Raw genomic sequence first — 19,299 nt, 5'->3', positions numbered from 1 at the left:
GTTTGCCTTGTCACGCTTAAATGCACATTTACAGGGACTTTGCTTCTTTGAGACGTATAGGGAATAAACTCAATAGTGAACTAAGTACAAATAATCAATCATGTGTTACAAAAACGACACAACGCAATGTAAGATATGGACATTTGTTGTATTTCCAACGTGTGCTGTGTTGATGCAGTAAGTCTGTGCTGTCAGGTTCTGTGGACAGGGACAGAGTTCGGTGTGGATGAAAGCACAGAACGCCTCATTAGCTCGCGCTCATGTCTTCTGATGGGGAACGTCTGAGAGTTTTCATTGGGAAGTGAAGGAATTCAGTTGACATTTCGGCAGCCATTAGTCACGTTTTCCATTGTTAGGCAAATGCAACAGCAGCATTTGCCTAATTTATTGCTCATTGCTTAAATACAGGATAATAATTTATAAGTGGCAGTTGCATTTTTGCCAGAATATTAATTGAGTTCTTTGTTTTTTTTATTAATTGAGTTCTTAAAGTTGCTTACAAAATGTCTTTAACAATGTACAAATCTGCAAAATACCAATTTAATAACAAGGAAAGGTAGTTGGTGAAAACGTCAGAATTATGTCTTTACTTGCAATATATGTTTAAGTTGAATTCCAGTTTGCCAAGAAGTTTAAGTTTTGCCTGTTTATAAATGTCGAGACATTTAAAAAATGGCGGATACAGACTTACCTTGTGATTGAGCATGGATAAATACAGTTCATGTGACATTTAAAAAGCTGTTTAATATAAAATCAGTAACATTGGAACCACTGTGAAGTCAGATCAAAGCTTTTCTTTTTTATTCAAAAACTGACAAAGTTGTAGCCTGAAGGCAACCACACACGTATAATAAGTACAGTTAGCAACCCTATCCGGGGAAAAAGGCCGTCTGCCATGGCGATCTTGCTTCCCATGCCAATCCACAGAGAGACCTCAAATGCCCTCTCTTGTCTTCTACAACACCAAACCTTTGTATTTTTTTGCTTGGATGCGCTCATTCCCAAGGTAATCACACATCATATACAATTTCCTGTTGTGGCGGAAATGCTGGTAAATCATTTATCACACAACACAAAAGGGAGCTCATCTTTTTTGGCTGTGGAGATGAACATGCATTGGATATGAGAAAAGATTCGCAGTGATATCTCGGCGTGGGTTTGATGAATGTGATATTTGCACACAACAAGTCTACAGGACTCCTGGGAGAAAAAAGTTATTAGGACAGTGCCTCACATGAAATCCTATATATACGTACAATACTGCAGCAGACCTGCAAAAGTTTCATTGTTCAAGCAAGGACCAGGTTTTCGGGTCATGTTATGCACTGATGTTGGACATGTATTCCCCCCAGGAGCTACATCGATTGAGTGCGTAGTCTTCATTTTGCTGTAGAGGCCCGTTTTCTCTCTGTAATCGCTGGTTTTCCTTGTCGTGGCCAACATCTTTTGACCTGGCTGCGTGATTTGCAGCACTTCTCATTCTGATGTTTCTGGGCACATTAGATTGACATGACAACACATTCATTCATTTTCTACTGCTTTTTTCTCATGAGGGGGTGCTGGAGTCTATCCCAGCTGTCTTTGGGCGAGAGCTGGCAAACAACCATTCACACTCACATTCATACCTATGGACAATTTGGAGTCGCTAATTAACCTAGCATGTTTTTGGAAAAGGGGGTAGGAAACCGGAGTACCCGGAGAAAACCCACGCATGCACTCCACACAGAGATGGCCGAGGGTGGAATTGAACCCTGGTACTGGGAAACCGGAGTACCCGGAGAAAATCCACGCATGCACGGGGAGAACATGCAAACTCCACACAGACATGGCCGAGGGTGGAATTGAACCCTGGTGTCCTAGCTGTGAGGTCTGCACGCTAAGTACTCGACCTTATTTATTTTAGTTTTATTTAGTTTTATTTCTATTGCTATGAAGATAATAGACTTTAGTGAATCAATTAATAGACTTTAATGGAAAAAATACAAGAGTGTGTTTTATTAGTTTTATTTAGTTTTATTTCATGCTATGAAGATAATAGACTTTAGTGAATCAATTAATACATTTTTATGGAAAAAAAATAAAAAAAAGAGTGTGTTATAAATGACTGCATAACTGTATACTACTGATATTTTATGTTATTACAATACCTTTCTATGACACCAACACACAAAAAAAGACATTTCACGTCTTGGGAGTATAAAAACAATTACACTTACTGATCCCTTCCTGAGCTATTTAGAGTATTTACTATTTACTCACTACAAAACATTGAATCTGATGTTGGATGGATGGATGAGGATGTACGGACAGTACCACATGTTACCTGGCCCGCTGCATCCCTAGTACCTTACTGCGCTTAATTATGCTGTTGTTCAATCTCATCATTTACTTGCTCTTCTATTTTCGATGACCTGGTTTTATGTCATTTCCTCTCCAAATGCCCCCCCCACCTCTCCCCACACACAGATTATCAGTATCCAGGAAAGCATTAGGGTGTTAAATTGACTCGTCTAATGACATGAGACAGGATGAAGTGCATCACTGTAGCTCAAATTCGGATTCTATTTAAAGGATTTACATCCAGTAAGGATGGTTTTGGTCGTCTGTCAAAGTGCATTAGTGTTGGTAACGTGTGTGTGAGAGAGAGCTGGTTTGCCCCGCCGCATCATTATTGAAAAAGTGTTCGGAAAAGGTGTGACTAATCACTCTGTGTGCCTGTTAAAGGCTGTATTTTCTCTTTATTTGCAAATATCATGAATTAATATGAGGGCATTTACATTTGCCATTAGTCTGTCTGCACAGAAAGAAGAGGTGACGCTGTGGAACAAAACCAAAACATACCCACTCGACACTCCCACTGTTATATACAAGCACATATTCTATATGTTCTTATTCCTTGCATAATGAGGCACTATGGTGGCGTGTTCAGCCTAAGGATGCACAGCAGTGACAGTTTTGCACCTTGTTTATGCTCTGACAAGGAGACATTCTTATGCTTGCTTATGGGATTGTCTGTAAAAAGCAAAGTATTTTAATTTGAGAGCACTAAAAAGTCACTTTAACTTTAAGTGTTTCACCAATTATGCAGGATTCTTAGAGATATTTTTCCACTGTCATAGAACCGGGAATGTGTAGCGTTGTAATATAATATGTAGTATAACCCAGGCTAGCGTATATACTCCCTGGTTCCTTACATTAGCCCAGAGCTATCATGTCAAACAAGGCTCAATGCTTTCCTTCCATTTTCTAAATCTAATACACTGCAACATCAACACAGTCCTCGAATACAAATAATGTCTGGACGCTGGTGAACATCCCAGCAGCCTTTATTTCGGAAAAGGTTTTCCCAGAGGAAATACTGGAAATTCGATCAGTCCGTTCCAAAGTCAAACTGACACCTTCATAACACTTGTTATGGATGACTTATTTGAGACTCTTGAACTCATTTACTTTGTATTTTAACATTGTTAACTATCATGTAAGTGTAAAAATACTGTAGCTGCATAAGAAAATTAAATAAAACTAAAATAAATAAGGTCGAGTAGTTAGCATGTAGACCTCACAGCTAGGGGACCAAGGTTCAATTCCACCCTCGGCCATCTCTGTGTGGAGTTGTTGTTGGCTGGCCACCAGTCCAAGGTATACCCTGCCTCTTTCCCGAAGGCAGCTGGGATAGGCTCCAGCATTCTCCGCGACCCTCGTGAGGTTAAGTGGTAGAAAATGAATGAATGAACTCTTATTGTAGGGTTGCACGGCGGTTGTGTGGTTAGCGCGCAGGTTACCTCACAGCGAGGGGACTCGGGTTCAATTCCACTCTCAGCCATCTCTGTGTGGAGTTTGCATGTTCTCCCCGTGCATGCATGGGTTTTCTCCGGGTACTCCGGTTTCCTCCCACATTCCAAAAACTTGTCCACAGGTATGAATGCGAGTGTGAATGGTTAATACGTCTGATATTAAATATGATAAGTTATTTTCACTCTGTTTGTTGAATAAATGCCGAACCCATCTCACAAACTTTTACCAAAGAGCAAAGAAGGCAGTGCTGTGTTGTGTATTTTTGTTTATTGAATGTTAAGACAGGATTCTAACTGTTTACTCTCTGCGCTCTTAAGACTGGGCCTCCTGCTAGCGGTTTGTGGTTAATTAAGAAAAATTAATCAGGTCATGTGTGTGGCCACAGGGGCTCATACTAATTAGGATTTAGAGCAGTGATTGTAATGTGACTTGGTGTTTTTAGATACTGATATTGTGCAAGCGACTATCAACAATAATCCAGTGTGCCCAATAAGACAATAGCATTCTGTTTGCACGTCGTTAGTGCCTCACAGATACGAATGGCAGGAACTGCCACATGACAGCAAGCTGACTATCCGGTTTTTAGGAAATCTGTTCCTGGAATCAATCAATTTGTCTCAGTATATACAAGTATGGAATTTTTGACACAACAGCTGAATATTTTGGTTAACTTATTGAAACATAATGCCTCTCCATTTTTAAATATAATAATTATTTTATTTTTATTTTATATTTATAAAATATTATTATATTACTATAATGTAATAATATATATTATATAATAATATAATATTTTAATAATATAATAATATAATATATATTATTATTATTATATATTTACAATATATTACTACATGGTAAAATAATTATTTTATTTTTATTTTATTCTATATTTATAATATATTACTATATTATTATAATGTAATACTATATATTATATAATAATGTAATATAATATTTTAATAATATTAATATAATGTAATACTATATATTATATAATAATATAATATAATGTTTTAATAATATTAATATAATAATAATATAATATATATTATTATTATTATTATATGTTTACAATATATTATTATATGGTAATATATTTGGGTACAAGATCCAAATGAAACCAAAAGTATAGGAACAGAACTCGTATGTATCACAGCTTTTCAATCTCATCCACGTTAAACTAATGCTTGGAAATCACTGCATATTATCTCTGATGGCTTACAATGTCTGAAAAGCCTAGCTTACAGAAGACATGATTAACAATCACTGAGTATTCTTTTCACAGAGGATGGCAAAGATACGGCGTGCTGTATATTTACAAGCTGCATTTTCTCACCCCTTTTTAGTTGAGCAAAATCAGTGCAATCAGCATGTGCATCTCTTTCATTTAAATTCAGGCTCACATGCGTGGATGGTAAACATGCCTTGTCTTTTGTTGTTAATGTGGGTGTCCCGGGGTGCCTCAAAGACAACTTAGCCTGCAGTTGACTGATGCTACATCAAGTCTGTTGTATTTAGAAAATAAAGCCCACCCCAAGCTCCTGCACTGCAATCTAGTTGATGGCAGCCATGTTTTTCCAACATTGTCGATTGAACATTGATCTCAGATTTTTTTCAGACATGTGTTCAGTATCCTGAGGATGTGTACTGGATTAAAGTGCATGCTTTGTAGAGGGCATTGACATGTGTGAGAAATTTCAAGTCAAAATAATAGCATTCATTCATTCATTCATTTTCTACCGCTTATCCTCATGAGGGTCGCTGGGGTGCTGGAGCCTATCCCAGCTGTCTTCGGGCGAGAGTCGGGCAGTCTATTATTAGTCAAACAAATATTGAAAGTATGCTAAGCCAGTAGGCATCGATAATGTTCCATTTAGGAGACAGGACATTAAATTACATCACCTCTCATTCTCCTCTCATTCAGTGTGGAAGTGGTACGTTTTAGTCTTTGGATTTGCATTCGTTTTCTATGCCGCTTATCTTAACTCCGGTCATGGGAGTACTATATTTCTCATTATGACTGAGAAGTAATGCGGAAATATACTCTAGGTGTGTGACAAAGCAGAGGTCAGCTAATTTGCATTTATTTTTCCACGATTCCATTTTAGTTGCATTGTGTGTGGACTACGCTGGTTCAGTCTGAGTCTGAGTTTGGTCAAAGTACATGCAGCAAAATTCTTTGGTGCCAACCGAGGTGTGGAAATCGCTAGCTGAAATCAAATTTGCATCGTTTTGTATCATTGAGTTCTTCATGTCACAAAATAGCAATGCATAAACTTGATGAAATTGACGTCAGATTGTGCCTGACTACAATATTCCACATTGTTTCCCCAGTTTATTCAACATGTTTGCAGTATGTTTGTATTTAGTTACACCCCTTTTAGGACAGTGACCCGTGCTTTCCTTTTTGAAACTACCGATTCAGGCACTGTTTTGGTACCGTCGTAGTTTAAAAAGTACCGATTTGGTACTGGTATTAGATAAAATGAAAACAATACCCATCCCAAGTGCAATGGGTCTGGAGTAGAAAAGTTATCAAATACGGGTTTGCATGGGGTGTCTTAATTTTTACACACTGCTGTGTAAACGTCACTCAAACAAATGAGCATTACTGAACACAACTTATACTGTTGGTGTGTCCTTACAGGTAATCCCTTAAGAATTCCCACTATCATAGAAACCGCATTATTTTGCTATATAGAATGTGCTATTGAAGAAAGCAGATGATGTCTCACATTGACGCGTCACAAATACACAAAAATAAAGGCTGGCTATGACAACAGTGATTACGAACCAGCTGCATTTATGCACCATTTAATTTGTTGCTTAGCATCCTCTAAATGTGTTTTCCGCTTTCTTGATTTAACTTGATTTCCCTCAGTAACCTGGTTTCATGTTTGTATGTGTGGTGGCTAATATTAGACATTCTACCGCAGTGCTCCTCTGGGGAAGGTGACACGAGGCTCAGGTTTGATTTCAGAGGGATGAAGAGGACTGATGAATACTTGTCTAAAATATTTAATATACTGAAATGACTTTGTATTACTTTTTTGAACTACACATACTATGGGGGTTAGTCATTGCTTGAAGTGCAAGTCCTTTTTCTTCCTGGATCATTTCATTCAAAGCACTTTCGATTCAGTCAAAGAGAGTTGTGTAAAAAAATTCCAAGGAGTGTCTGAGGTCAGTTGAGTGGACCACGTGTTGTGTTGAGTCAGGGTGGGGTCACTTTTAAGTCATTTGGTTCTTGAGTGACTTCAGGATTACAGCTTGGCTTTGAATGACAAATCACTCCACAACGTATTTTTATAGTATGTTTGATTTGTTATAAAACAGCTACACTCCAAATTCATATTAAGATATCCATTAGTGCCCCCTTCCTGAGTTCGTCACACAATGTTTCAGATTACCAAACACATTTACATATTAGGTAATATGTGGATCAAAAAATCCGCTAGGAAAAATTGTAGGAAAAAATGTTAGAAACATCTTAATTTTTCACTTTTTTCCATCTTTGAAAAAGAAAATGACTCCTTACAACAATAGAAAATATGAGGATCCATTGTGTGTTGCATAAAAGTAAGTTAAAAATGTGAATGGCATGATATCAAAAACATGTTTTTTGAGGAATACCTGGAATATGAAATGATAACAATTTTTCATTACGAAGATATTTCAAGAAAACAACCATTTTTGACCCACTTATGCATCTAAGGGTTAAGGTCATGTGTTTATGACTCCAACATAAGAAAGACAGTGGGCAAAAACGGCTTGCATGGCACAAATCCATGACCAAACCCACTGGTGAACAAAAACATAAAACATTAAGGCTCATCTCAATTTTGCCAGAAAACATCTTCATGACCCCCAAGACCTTTGGGGAAATACCCTGAGACAAATGTTTAATAAGAGTAAAATATAGTGGTGGTAGTGTGATGGTCTGGGGCTGTTTTGGACTGGTTGCCAGCCAACCATTCACGCGATGGATAGTTTGCAGTTGGCAATTAACCTAGCATGTTTTTGGAATGTGGGAGGAAACCGGAGTACCCGGAGAAAACCCACGCATGCACGGGGAGAACATGCAAACTCCACACAAGCGGAGAATCGAACCCAGGTCTCCTCGACCTCATGACTGTGTAGCCAACATGATAATATTTTAACAATTTTAACACAACTGCTACATTTCTTCTGTTGTCCTCAGGCAAGGATAACAGAAATTTGACAACAAGGCACAAATAAAAACACACAAAATAAACACTAACCTGCACAAGCTCCACATGAGGTCATCTTTTAACTATTGGGAACTATGTCGTCCTTAGGTATTAACCTAATTATAGCCTTGAACAACTTCACACACTTGGGCTTCCTTCTCCGCCTCTCACCTACTTCTTAGCTTCTTGCCTTCTTGCCTTCTTGCCTCTCCACATGCTTGGGCTTGATGACACAACGCTGCGATGCTGCTGGCAGGCCAATGAGGCTGTTTTGCGTCTTCACGTTTGAAGGAAAACAGAAATGTTGAAGAGCCAGTCGGTTGTGTACTTTTAGGAGCGCGACGGCAGCTCCTTCTATCAAAGCTGTTGTGGACGTCGAAGTAACATTACAGCGCTATGTAGATTCTGGATCATACTAAATGGGGAATTTTGAAGGTAGGATATCACGATTTTGCTTTAAATCAGGTTAGCTTCAACTGGCATGTATAGAGTCTAACGTTATTATTTGAACATATTATCAAAATCTAAAAAAAATCATACATATAGTCGAGTGGTTAGTACACAGACGTCACAGCTAGGAGGACCAGGGTTCGATTCCACCCCTTGTATGTTCTCCCCGTGCATGCGTGGGTTTTCTCCGGTTTCCTCCCACATTCCAAAAACATGCTAGGTTAATTGGTGACTCCAAATTGTCCATAGGTATGAATGTGAGTGTGAATGGTTGTTTGTCTATACGTATGTGCCCTGTGATTGGCTGGCCACCAGTCCAGGGTGTAAGCAAGTATCGGCCCATATCGATACCGTGCTTTTTCACCGATATCGGCCGATCATTCAGAGAATCCCTAATACTTAGCTAAATGTACATATTTTATGGCTGCACGGCGGTCGAGTGGTTAGCGCGCATCTCACAGCTAGGAGGACCAGGGTTCAATTCCACCCTAGGTCATCTCTGTGTGGAGTTTGCATGTTCTCCCCGTGCATGCGTGGGTTTTCTCCGGGTACTCCGGTTTCCTCCCACATTCCAAAAAACATGCTAGGTTAATTGGCGACTCCAAATTGTCCATAGGTATGAATGTGAGTGTGAATGGTTGTTTGTCTACATGTGTGTGAATGAATCATACATATATAATGTAAAATCTGGTCTCTGCACACCTATTTTTGTTTTTACAGAAATAGGCTGTTTTACTCCAGCTGTGGTGGTACTAACCTTTTCCATTTTTTGGTTACCACTGTGTGACCCCCCCCCCCCCCCCTCACCCCACAGTGCTGCAAGAGTCAGGCAGGAGTCACACGTCAAATAGAAACAGTTTCCTGCTTGCTTTCTGGGAATTAAAGCTTGTGCCGGGGAATGAGGATGGTGTTCTGCAAGATTATGAATGAGTGGAAAATTATTTTAAGACGCCGACGTGGACTATCCTTTGCGGAAACACATACATTAGTCGTATAGTGTCAACGCCAGGCCTGGCACATGACTCAAATTGGGTCAGACATCTTGAAATGTTGCCCTGTTGGAACACTGTCAGAATCTCCCAGAGTCCTTTTTTTTCCCAGCAAAATAACCCAGGACTTCCAGCCTTTTCCATATACGATCAAAATGTTTTATGTCTTCACTGTAAACAGCCCGGCCGTGTCTCACAAACTGACTGTCAGCCCGAGTTAAATGATCTCATCTCTGTGTTAGCACCGGCTTGTTTAAAGTTGGCAAGCGCGTACACGGTTAAGGATATGACCCCTTAAGCCTTTAAAATAAGAGCTGTCTGCACCCAAGTGGACTCATTTAGTCGGGTATTTGAATAGCTGCTTGTCCCCTTGCCTGCATTAAGAAACTAAAATATTGCTGCCGGGGATCAACGGGATAATAATAAAAAATGTGGCACAGTGAGCCTCCCTAATAGAGTATTTACTCCAATACAGTTGGGACCTCACCTATACTTGAAAAACTCGATTGCCTAGCAGGGATGCGGCTATCCACTTATTTTATTTGATTTTTACATATATATATATATATATATATATGGTCCCCTTTAAAGGTATGAAAGTGTTTATTATTGTTTTAATATATTTAATATAGTAGTATTACAGTGTATTACAGTTCCATTGTTGCCAACTCCTCCTCTAGAATTCGCGAGAAGTTGTCATCAGCTAATTTGCATATGATTTGCATGTGATGTTGTAACAGATGCTGCAGTAAAAAAAAACATAATTTCATAAAAGAGGCAAAAAAGTGAGCAAAACACATTATATATATATATATATATATATATATATATATATATATATATATATATTAAATTTTAATATGTTTAATATAGTATTATTACAGTGTATTACAGTTCCATTGTTGACAACTCCTCCTCTAGAAGTCGCTAGAAGTTGTCATCAGCTAATTTGCATATGATTTGCATGTGATGTTGTAACAGATGCTGCAGTAAAAAAAAACATAATTTCATAAAAGAGGCAAAAAAGTGACCAAAAACACATTTATATATATATATATATATATATATATATATATATATATATATATATATATATATATATATATATATATATATATATATATATATATATATATATATATATATATATATATATATATATTGCATTTAGGACTACAAATAACTTGATTCTTAGTTTGTTCATTTAAAATTGGTCACCGAGTCATCATAATAAAATAATTTTAATATATCTATCTACTCCTTATCTTGCAGTTATGACGACTTGTTTAATTTATCACACAACATTCTGACAGACAGACAAGTGTTGAGGTCCAAATGAGGTTTAAGTGTAATGAGTAGTAATTTAACAAAGGCGCGGTTCACTCTTACATAAATGTTGATGTCATGAAGGGGGCCACAAAATACGGTCCCGCCGTCTGCAAGTTTGAGACCCCTGGTCTTTACACATGAAGATGTTGACACGGCACCACAAAATTGGCATCCTGTCTGGTTTTGTCTTGTAAATCATGTTAGCCAAGATATGTGCAGAAAAGCCCGAGCTTGGAATATATCTGTAAATCTTTTCTCTAAATAGCTTACAGATGACAGCAGCGGTGAATCTTTCAGGCAGTAAAAGTCCTTGTGAAATCTATGTTTTCCCCATAGAAACACTTGCTTTTGTGTGCTTCTGTGAGAATGTCATCGCAGGTGCCCTGGGTGTGTGTGTGATGGACTTATTTCATGTGGTTCAAGTCCATGAGACGAGATCTATTGCACTTACATTTCAGTTATGAGCCAGAGGGCATAGAGAGCAAAGAATATGGTATCCACTTAGCTTTTCCATCTGTTGTTGACATTCTATTTTTTGCAAACTCGTGATTTTTTTCAATGAATTGCTTTAGTCATTAATATTTCCCGTTATATTTTACGGGTCATTAATGTTCTCCAACAAAAAGCATGCATAGTAGAACCTCGGTATTCATTCATTTTCTATCGCTTATCCTCACGAGGGTTGCAACTGGTGCTGGAGCCTATCCCAGCTGTGTTCGGGCGAGAGGCGGCATTATGAATTATCCTTACTGACCTTTTTTTGCAGTACATTCAGTGAGTGAAGAAATATTATAAAGAAGGTTTGATCTCACCAGGATGTTCAGGAAGTTGCAGCCATTGGTCAGGTTTATATTTTCTGCATGTGAAACTATAATAATTAGCTATAAAAATATTTTTTATAGATTTACATGATTTCCATTAGATTTTTTTTTCTAATGCACATTTTACTTTTTTTCTCTTTGTCTTTTGTCTATCTCAAAATTGTGTATTTTTTCAATAAAACTAATAATAATAAAACACCCAACAATGGAAATACATATTTTTTTCTGGACAGCAACGTTTTACGTGGTGTTTATATGTAGGCCATATGGCATTGATTCGCACAGTCACAGACTAGAAACACTGACGGTCTTGGGGCCATATGGCGTGTCTGTGCGTGGGTGTGTATTGACAGTCGTGGTGGCGCGTGACCATCAATAGCCACTTATTCCTTTGCCAATACAAACCAGGCAGAGGTCAATGCATACAATACGTACCGAAGAGAACACGATCGATGACAAATGCTGATCATGTGTGTGTTTTTTTTTGTTTTTTTTTGTGCCCAGGAGGAATGCCAGTTCCTGAGCAGAGCCCAGTGATGGAGGAGGGGCTTCTGCTGACCACCCGTAGCAGGACGACTGGCCGCAGCATGGAGCCTAACAACACGGCCAACAATATCCTGGCGTCTGTGAAAGAACAGGTAGTGTACCACATAGCTCATATTATGATGTAGAATTATTACAAGTTACACTAAGGAACATCACATCATTTCAATTGCACCACTCAACATATCTGCAAAACAGTAGGAAGGAGTCATTTGACCATTTCATCCATGTCTTACTGATAATTGTATGTAATTATCGCCATTTTCTAATAGGCAAAGGAAAGACGAGGGAATGTGTAACAGTAGACTGATGGCTTATGCCGGGGGTGTCCAAACTTTTTCCAACGAGGGCCATATACTGAAAAATCAAGGGATGCAAGGGCTACTTCGATATACATACATGCAAATATATAAGTATATAATATATATATATATATATATATATATATATATATATATATATATATATATATATATATAAAAGAAGTTATGTGCATTTCAAGAAAAAACTTTGTAGTTTAGGTGAAAAATCGTATTCATTGTATCAGTTCTGGCTTTTACTCTTTTTCCACCATTTTTGCTGTTTTTTTTTTAATATTTCATTTTTCTTCTTAAATAATCTTAGTCACTTTTCATTTTGTAATGTTACTTTATTCAGACTTTTTCTAATTCAATGTGAACAATTTTTACAAAAATTAAAATTTTATTTTTTGCTTGTTTCTCATGATATTATGACTTTTACAATATATATTTGTTCTTTAATATTGCAACTCTATGCTACTCAAGTGCCCTTTTCTCCCAATACTGTATTACAAATTTATTTTTGGAAAATTGTGATTTTTTTTTCTTGTTAGAAAAAATATTTTTTTCAAAACTTACTGATGCAAAAATGACAACAAAAATTCTAAACTGCTTTTTTTTTTTTTTACTTTTCTTGTGACATTTTTAGGGCTAATTTTTAGGTTAATTGGCGACTCCAAATTCTCCATAGGTATGAATGTGAGTGTGAATGGTTGTTGTGTGAATATGTGCCCTGTGATTGGCTGGCAACCAGTCCAGGGTGTACCCCGCCTCTTGCCCAAAGACAGCCGCAACCCTCGTGAGGATAAGCGATAGAAAATGAATGAATGAATGAATGAATGAATACCAAGGTTCCACTATTTATGCTTTTTGTTGGAGAACATTATCAGACAGCTGGGATAGGCTCCAGCACCCCCGCGACCCTCATGTGGAAAAAGCGGTAGAAAATGAATGAATGAATGAATGACTGGGAATCCCACACTGTCAGTAATATTCATTTTGCTATCCCTACAATGACTGTTGAAGGCTCTAGTATTCATTAACAAAGCTTCCTTGAAGAAAGTGGGCTTTGCACGAGGAAGGAAGGAGGGAACACCTGCGATGTCACTTCCTTCCTCAGAGGACCTTCAGCAGCGGTTCGGAGCAGAACAGGACGGAGTAAACAGCCTGCTAGAACTTTGTCTATTTCATTGACCGCTGGCTAGAGAGACCTGCCTTCAAGGAGATTCCTCCTGTAGAGCGTAAAATGATCGTCTCCCACAGTATTAAACAAAGCTGGACAGGCAAATGAGAGGGTGGGCAAAAGAGGAAATTAGATCCCGGCCTAGTGGGTGTAGTCCCCCCCCCCCTCGCTTGAGGTTTTCCTCTGATTGTTGAGATTTTCGAGGGATCCCACCGTCAGAGGAAGCATGCTCCTTTGCTGGGCTGTAGTTGTGGTTAAGGACGCTGGAGCTGCATATGTCTGAATGCTTGGTAAGTGTTTACTACGTTATTGTTTTTGTTATTTTTTCTTATGTCTCACTTTTGAATTGTCACACTGTGCGACTGATATGGCTGCCCCATGCAGACTTTGCCCTGATGCCCAAACATGGGCAGAAGACCTAGCAAGTTTATCCTGCAAGGTTGTTTTCTCTGTTTTCCTCCCTTCTTTAATATTTCATGGCAATAGCTTGTTTGGCTTGTATTCGATTTAGTATGTATTGATTTATCAGTGCAAGTGCTTGGTAAAATAATTGCCCATTAGTTCAGAGAGAATTGTCTACAACGGTGTCCTTTTTTTTGTTTTTTTGTTCATCAGCTATGATGTACAGTGGCGGTACAAATGTTTTGGCTGCAGGGACCCACCATCACGCCTCGATGACAAGCGCTGACCCAAATTGTGGAAATGTTTCAACTCATATGTTATATCTAAAGGGACTGTTTACTTTGCTGCTTGGGCTCACTTTATGGCATAGTTTCTTGTGTTGCACTAATATTGCGCAATAGGTCTTTGTTGGTCAGTTTATACCTGTTTGTAAGGTCACATAAGGAGTTTTAGAGTTTAAAGTCCAAACTGGAAACGCCTCCATCTAGGTGAATTCCGAAATTCCCTAAGACTAAAATTTGAGTTAATTGTTAACCTCCTGCTTTCATTCATTATTCCTTGCAAGGAGCGGTCCGGTTCAGTGTTCTCTCATATTTCCAGACACATCACGCTTATTAGGACTTAGGTAAGGCACACTTAAATCAGTTTTTACATTAAGATTCGCTGTGTTCTCCTGCAGATTATGTTAAAACTGTTAATACCTATCACCATAGACCAACAGAACTGTCCTTCAAACGCATACTGTACTTATAGAAAAACACGGAACAGAACACTACCAGGGTGTTAGTTGATTGTTGATAATGATAATTATAATTATTAATGATAATAATGAACATAATGTTTTAGTAAAATATTGATTAAGGTCTGGTTCAGTAAAATGAGAGGCACATCTGCTTTGGATTTTGGATTTTGTTCATTATTTCTATTATATTATATTATATTATATTATATTATATTATATTATATTATATTATATTATATTATATTATATTATATTATATTATATTATATTATATTATATTATATTATATTATATTATATTATATTATATTATATTATATTATATTATATTATATTATATTATATTATATTATATTATATTATAGACATAGACTTTCTTTATTGTCATTGCACAATAACACAGCAGTGAAATTGCCAACGAAATGTTGTTGCCTGGCTCCCGTGTAATAATAAATAATAAATAATAATGTGGAGAATAAATAGATTACATCAAATATGAACAATGTACAGCGTAAACGGTAATTTGTACAAATAATTAAAAAAATTAGAATAAATAACAATATTAAAGTTTTGGTTGTGCGTGTGGACAGGTTGAGGGGCTTATTTGGCATTCAGCAGTTTATATTATATTATATTATATTATATTATATTAATTTTAAAATATTAAATTAATAATAATTATTATTTATTTAAAATTATTTAAATTATTTGTGCTATTTATTGTTTATGCTGTACATTGTTGCTCATATTTGATGTCATCTATTTATTTACCACTTTATTATTATTATTATTATTATTATTATTATTATTATTATTATTATTATTATTATTATTATTATTATTATTATTATTATTATTATTATTATTATTTATTATTATTATTATTATACGGGAGCCAGGCAATGACATTTCAATGGCAATTTCACTGCTGTCTTATTGTGCATTGACAATAAAGAAAGTCTATCTATCTATCTATTATGCAAAGTGGCAGTCATCATTAATAACTGGCAGGAGGGATAATGACATTGATTACACCACAAATCCAGGTTGGAGCCTCATGGACGTGCACATGCACAGGCCCCCAGTCTCTCAGTTGTTCTGGTGCCACAATATTGACGTAAGCGCTTAGACTAATCAAACCAGGAGGACTTTAGGTACCCAAGCATGGCATGGATTACCTGCAGTATAATATCAAATTCACACAGTATTGCTTGTTTTAAAGCCTTAATTATTGAGCCCATGGAAGCTTTTTTGGCAATACACATTAGTGTGCCAGAGAGGGTAGTTCCTCTCTGTGGGCAATAATCTTTCTCATTGGTAAGTGAATAAGCACTCTAATTACAATCGAGCGGCTATTTCTCTCTGGGTCTTATCTGCCTTCCTCTCCCTGGCGTTGCTGCTGCTGTGACAAAGGCAGCGGGAAATCTAGACCCATAAGCACTGTGGCCTCGATTATGGACATAAAAATGGAAGCCTAGCTCCAAGCAATTACCCCTAGGGGCGTAAGAGTGTGACACATTCAGAGGGGGCGGGGATATAGGTGAAGGAGAGTGCTGGGAGAGACAAAACACACAGATGTGGAGGCAGGGGGGGAAAAAGTGGGTGGGAAGGACAAAAGAGAGAGTGGGGGGCATGATGGAGAATGGCAGAGTCAGATTAGCTGTCACCAGAAAAGCCGTTCTCTAAATGTATTGTGGCAGGGAGCTGTCAATGTAGAAGAAAGCAAAAAAAAAAAAATAAGAAAAGAGGAACAGGAGACAATCTGCTTCCCATGTGATGTGATGTGATGCCCGTGGATTGGTGTGTCTGGCCTGGCGCAACGTTGTCTTGTTTTGAACCAAGCCCTGGGAAATCTCCCCCACCTCGCTGTTAATCCTCATGAACATCACTGTCATCATCGTCATTATAATTATCTCCCTGATCACTACCACAGTCAGCAGCAGTGCACCACACACCCCAGAGAGCAGGTGGAAACCAAGACCATATTGCTATTAACATTATTATTTTTTATTATACTTTTGATTTTTTTTTCTGCATTTGCATTTGATTGTATTTTATTTGGTTTGTATTCATGTGATTTGTTATATTTTTATATGGAAAGACATGTATTTTTTGCAGAGCAAATACTTTTAGTTTATGGCTGGGTGATATATCGATATATATTTTTTTATATTGATATTTCTACTAAGCACGATATCAAAAACAATATAGTTCATATCGATATAGACAGGATTTAATGCGGAGGTTTCATGTTTCAAGATGGCGCCGCCCGAGCAGCTCCATGTATACTGCAACTTTTTTAGTGTTTAATAGTGCTTTGTTTATTACTTCCTTATTGTTTAGTGCCGGATGCACAGTGGTTGAGTGGTTAACTCGCAGACCTCACAGCTAGGAGACCAGGGTTCAATTCCAACCTCAACCATCTCTGTGTGGAGTTTGCATGTTCTACCCGTGCATACGTGGGTTTTTTTTCCGGGTACTCCGGTTTCCTCCCACATTCCAAAAACTTGTCCATAGGTATGAATGTGAGTGTGAATGGTTGTTTGTCTATATGTGCCCTGTGATTGGCTGGCGACCAGTCCAGGGTGTACCCCGCCTCTCGCCCGAAGACAACTGGGATAGGCTCCAGCACCCCCGCGAGGAAAAAGCGGTAGAAAATGAATGTTTAGTGCCGGCTGCACAGTGGTTGAGTGGTTAACTCGCAGACCTCACAGCTAGGAGACCAGGGTTCAATTCCAACCTCAACCATCTCTGTGTGGAGTTTGCATGTTCTACCCGTGCATACGTGGGTTTTTTTCCGGGTACTCCGGTTTCCTCCCACATTCCAAAAACATGCTATGCTAGTTTTGTGTGTTACATTGTATCTATGATATCTGACATTTCCGGTATTCGAGCAGAGAATAAAGGTGCAAAGTAGCGCTTCTTGGAGTCACAAACTTTGTTGGCGACAGGCATAAACAAACACACTTTAAAACTATAACTATTGCGGTACTTGTGTGACCTATTTAAATTGTTGAGAAATATAAGTATCATATATGGATTTTAAAATACGACATTTATTTCAACTGAATAACTAGTAATGACAAATATATGGAAGAAGGGAAACGGCTGCATACCGATTACATACAGATGAGTTTTTTTCTTTCACAACAAATCCTTCAGGAGTGGCAGTGTCTTCCTATTAAGGTCATTTGCATGCTGACAGCTGCTAAATTGCTTGCTGTCCTCTTTTCAGATGAGTGTAATGTTTTGACACAATAGTGTTGATGTCACCCTGCAAGTGTTATTAGGAATTAAAGTGCTTGAGGAATTGCATCTTTGGTGTTAGTGTTGTTTAGTTATTCATTCATTCATTTTCTACTGCTTATCCTCACAAGGGTCGCAGGGGTGCTGGAGCCTATCCCAGCTGTCTTCGGACAAGAGGCGGGGTACACCCTGGACTGGTGGCCAGCCAATCACAGGGCACATATAGACAAACAACCATTCACACTCACATTCATACCTATGGACAATTTGGAGTCGCTAATTAACCTAGCATGTTTTTGGAATGTGGGAGGAAACCGGAGTACTCAGCGAAAACCCACGCATGCACGGGAAGAACATGCAAACTTCGCACAGAGATGGCCGAGGTTGGAATTGAACCCTGGTCTCCTAGCTGTGAGGTCTGCGAGTTAACCACTCAACCACTGTGCAGCCGGCACTAAACAAAAAGGAAGTAATATTGAACCCTGATTCAGCCTTGTTTAGTTATGTTTTTGTAAAAAAAAAAAAACTGCACGGTGGGCGAGTGGTTAGCACGCAGACCTCACAGCTAGGAGACCAGGGTTCAATTCCACCCTCGGCCATCTCTGTGTGGAGTTTGCATGTTCTCCCCGTGTATGCGTAGGTTTTCTCCGGGTACTCCGGTTTCCTCCCACATTCCAAAAACATGCTAGGTTAATTGGCGACTCCAAATTGTCCATAGGTATGAATGTGAGTGTGAATGGTTGTTTGTCTATACGTGCACTGTGATTGGCTGGCCACCAGTCCAGGATGTACCCCGCCTCTCGCCCGAAGACAGCTGGGATAGACTCCAGCACCCCCCGCGACCCTCGTGAGGAAAAGCAGTAGAAAATGAATGAATTAATTAAAAACTTCTAAAGCTAGGGCAACTGCTTCACATTCTAATAACCAAGTTAAGACTTTTAAAAAGGGGGGGGGGGGCGATTTTGTTAACAAACATTTAAATAAATCCCCACATCAGTGCTTCCTCAGTAACGATGTTCACATTGTGCTTTTATGTGCAGCACACTGTGAATGCAAATGAGGGCGGATGATAAAGACATTTAGCAAATAGGTGAGTGGGAGCTCATCAGCCGCCTTTGCACTTCAGCTAGTCCACTGTCAACACTGTCACGCCTACAGATGTTCTGCCTTCATGCGGTGGAAACGCAATGATGACATCATGTGAGACCACCGCCGCTTGTGATCGGGAATTTGGGATTAACTGCATGCATTTTTGCTTCTTCTCTTGCTTTTTGATACGTGTATTCC

At 38.3% G+C, this 19,299-nt stretch overlaps 1 protein-coding gene and 1 long non-coding RNA gene across 14 annotated transcripts in view; one reads left to right on the top strand and one right to left on the bottom strand.

Annotated features, from left to right (window-relative positions):
• LOC131135481 (plakophilin-4-like) overlaps nt 1-19,299 on the top strand; it is a 73,908-nt gene that overhangs the window by 5,608 nt on the left and 49,001 nt on the right. For 8 of the 12 annotated variants that reach the window (XM_058081418.1, XM_058081413.1, XM_058081407.1 and 5 more), the window contains exons 1-2: nt 8,297-8,444; nt 12,103-12,236. In XM_058081418.1, coding sequence (XP_057937401.1) covers nt 8,429-8,444; nt 12,103-12,236 — 150 coding nt within the window. In that variant the 5' untranslated portion in view covers nt 8,297-8,428. Of the gene's footprint in view, nt 1-8,296; nt 8,445-12,102; nt 12,237-13,076; nt 13,914-19,299 lie in introns of those variants that run through there. The other 4 variants (XM_058081409.1, XM_058081408.1, XM_058081410.1 and 1 more) reach the window with 2 other exon arrangements.
• Nucleotides 785-8,203, bottom strand: LOC131135482 (uncharacterized). Of its 2 annotated transcripts, XR_009131601.1 has the most exons (3): nt 8,061-8,203; nt 1,272-1,490; nt 785-1,200 (listed from the first exon to the last, which is right to left on the bottom strand). It is a non-coding gene; the product is annotated as an uncharacterized LOC131135482 (long non-coding RNA). The 2 variants fall into 2 exon arrangements; XR_009131600.1 differs by having other exon boundaries at nt 785-1,490.

Source organism: Doryrhamphus excisus, chromosome 9 (assembly GCF_030265055.1).
Source record: "Doryrhamphus excisus isolate RoL2022-K1 chromosome 9, RoL_Dexc_1.0, whole genome shotgun sequence".
NCBI lineage: Eukaryota > Metazoa > Chordata > Actinopteri > Syngnathiformes > Syngnathidae > Doryrhamphus > Doryrhamphus excisus.
Note: the sequence above shows the minus strand (reverse complement) of the source record. Positions and strands in the feature narration are given on the sequence as shown.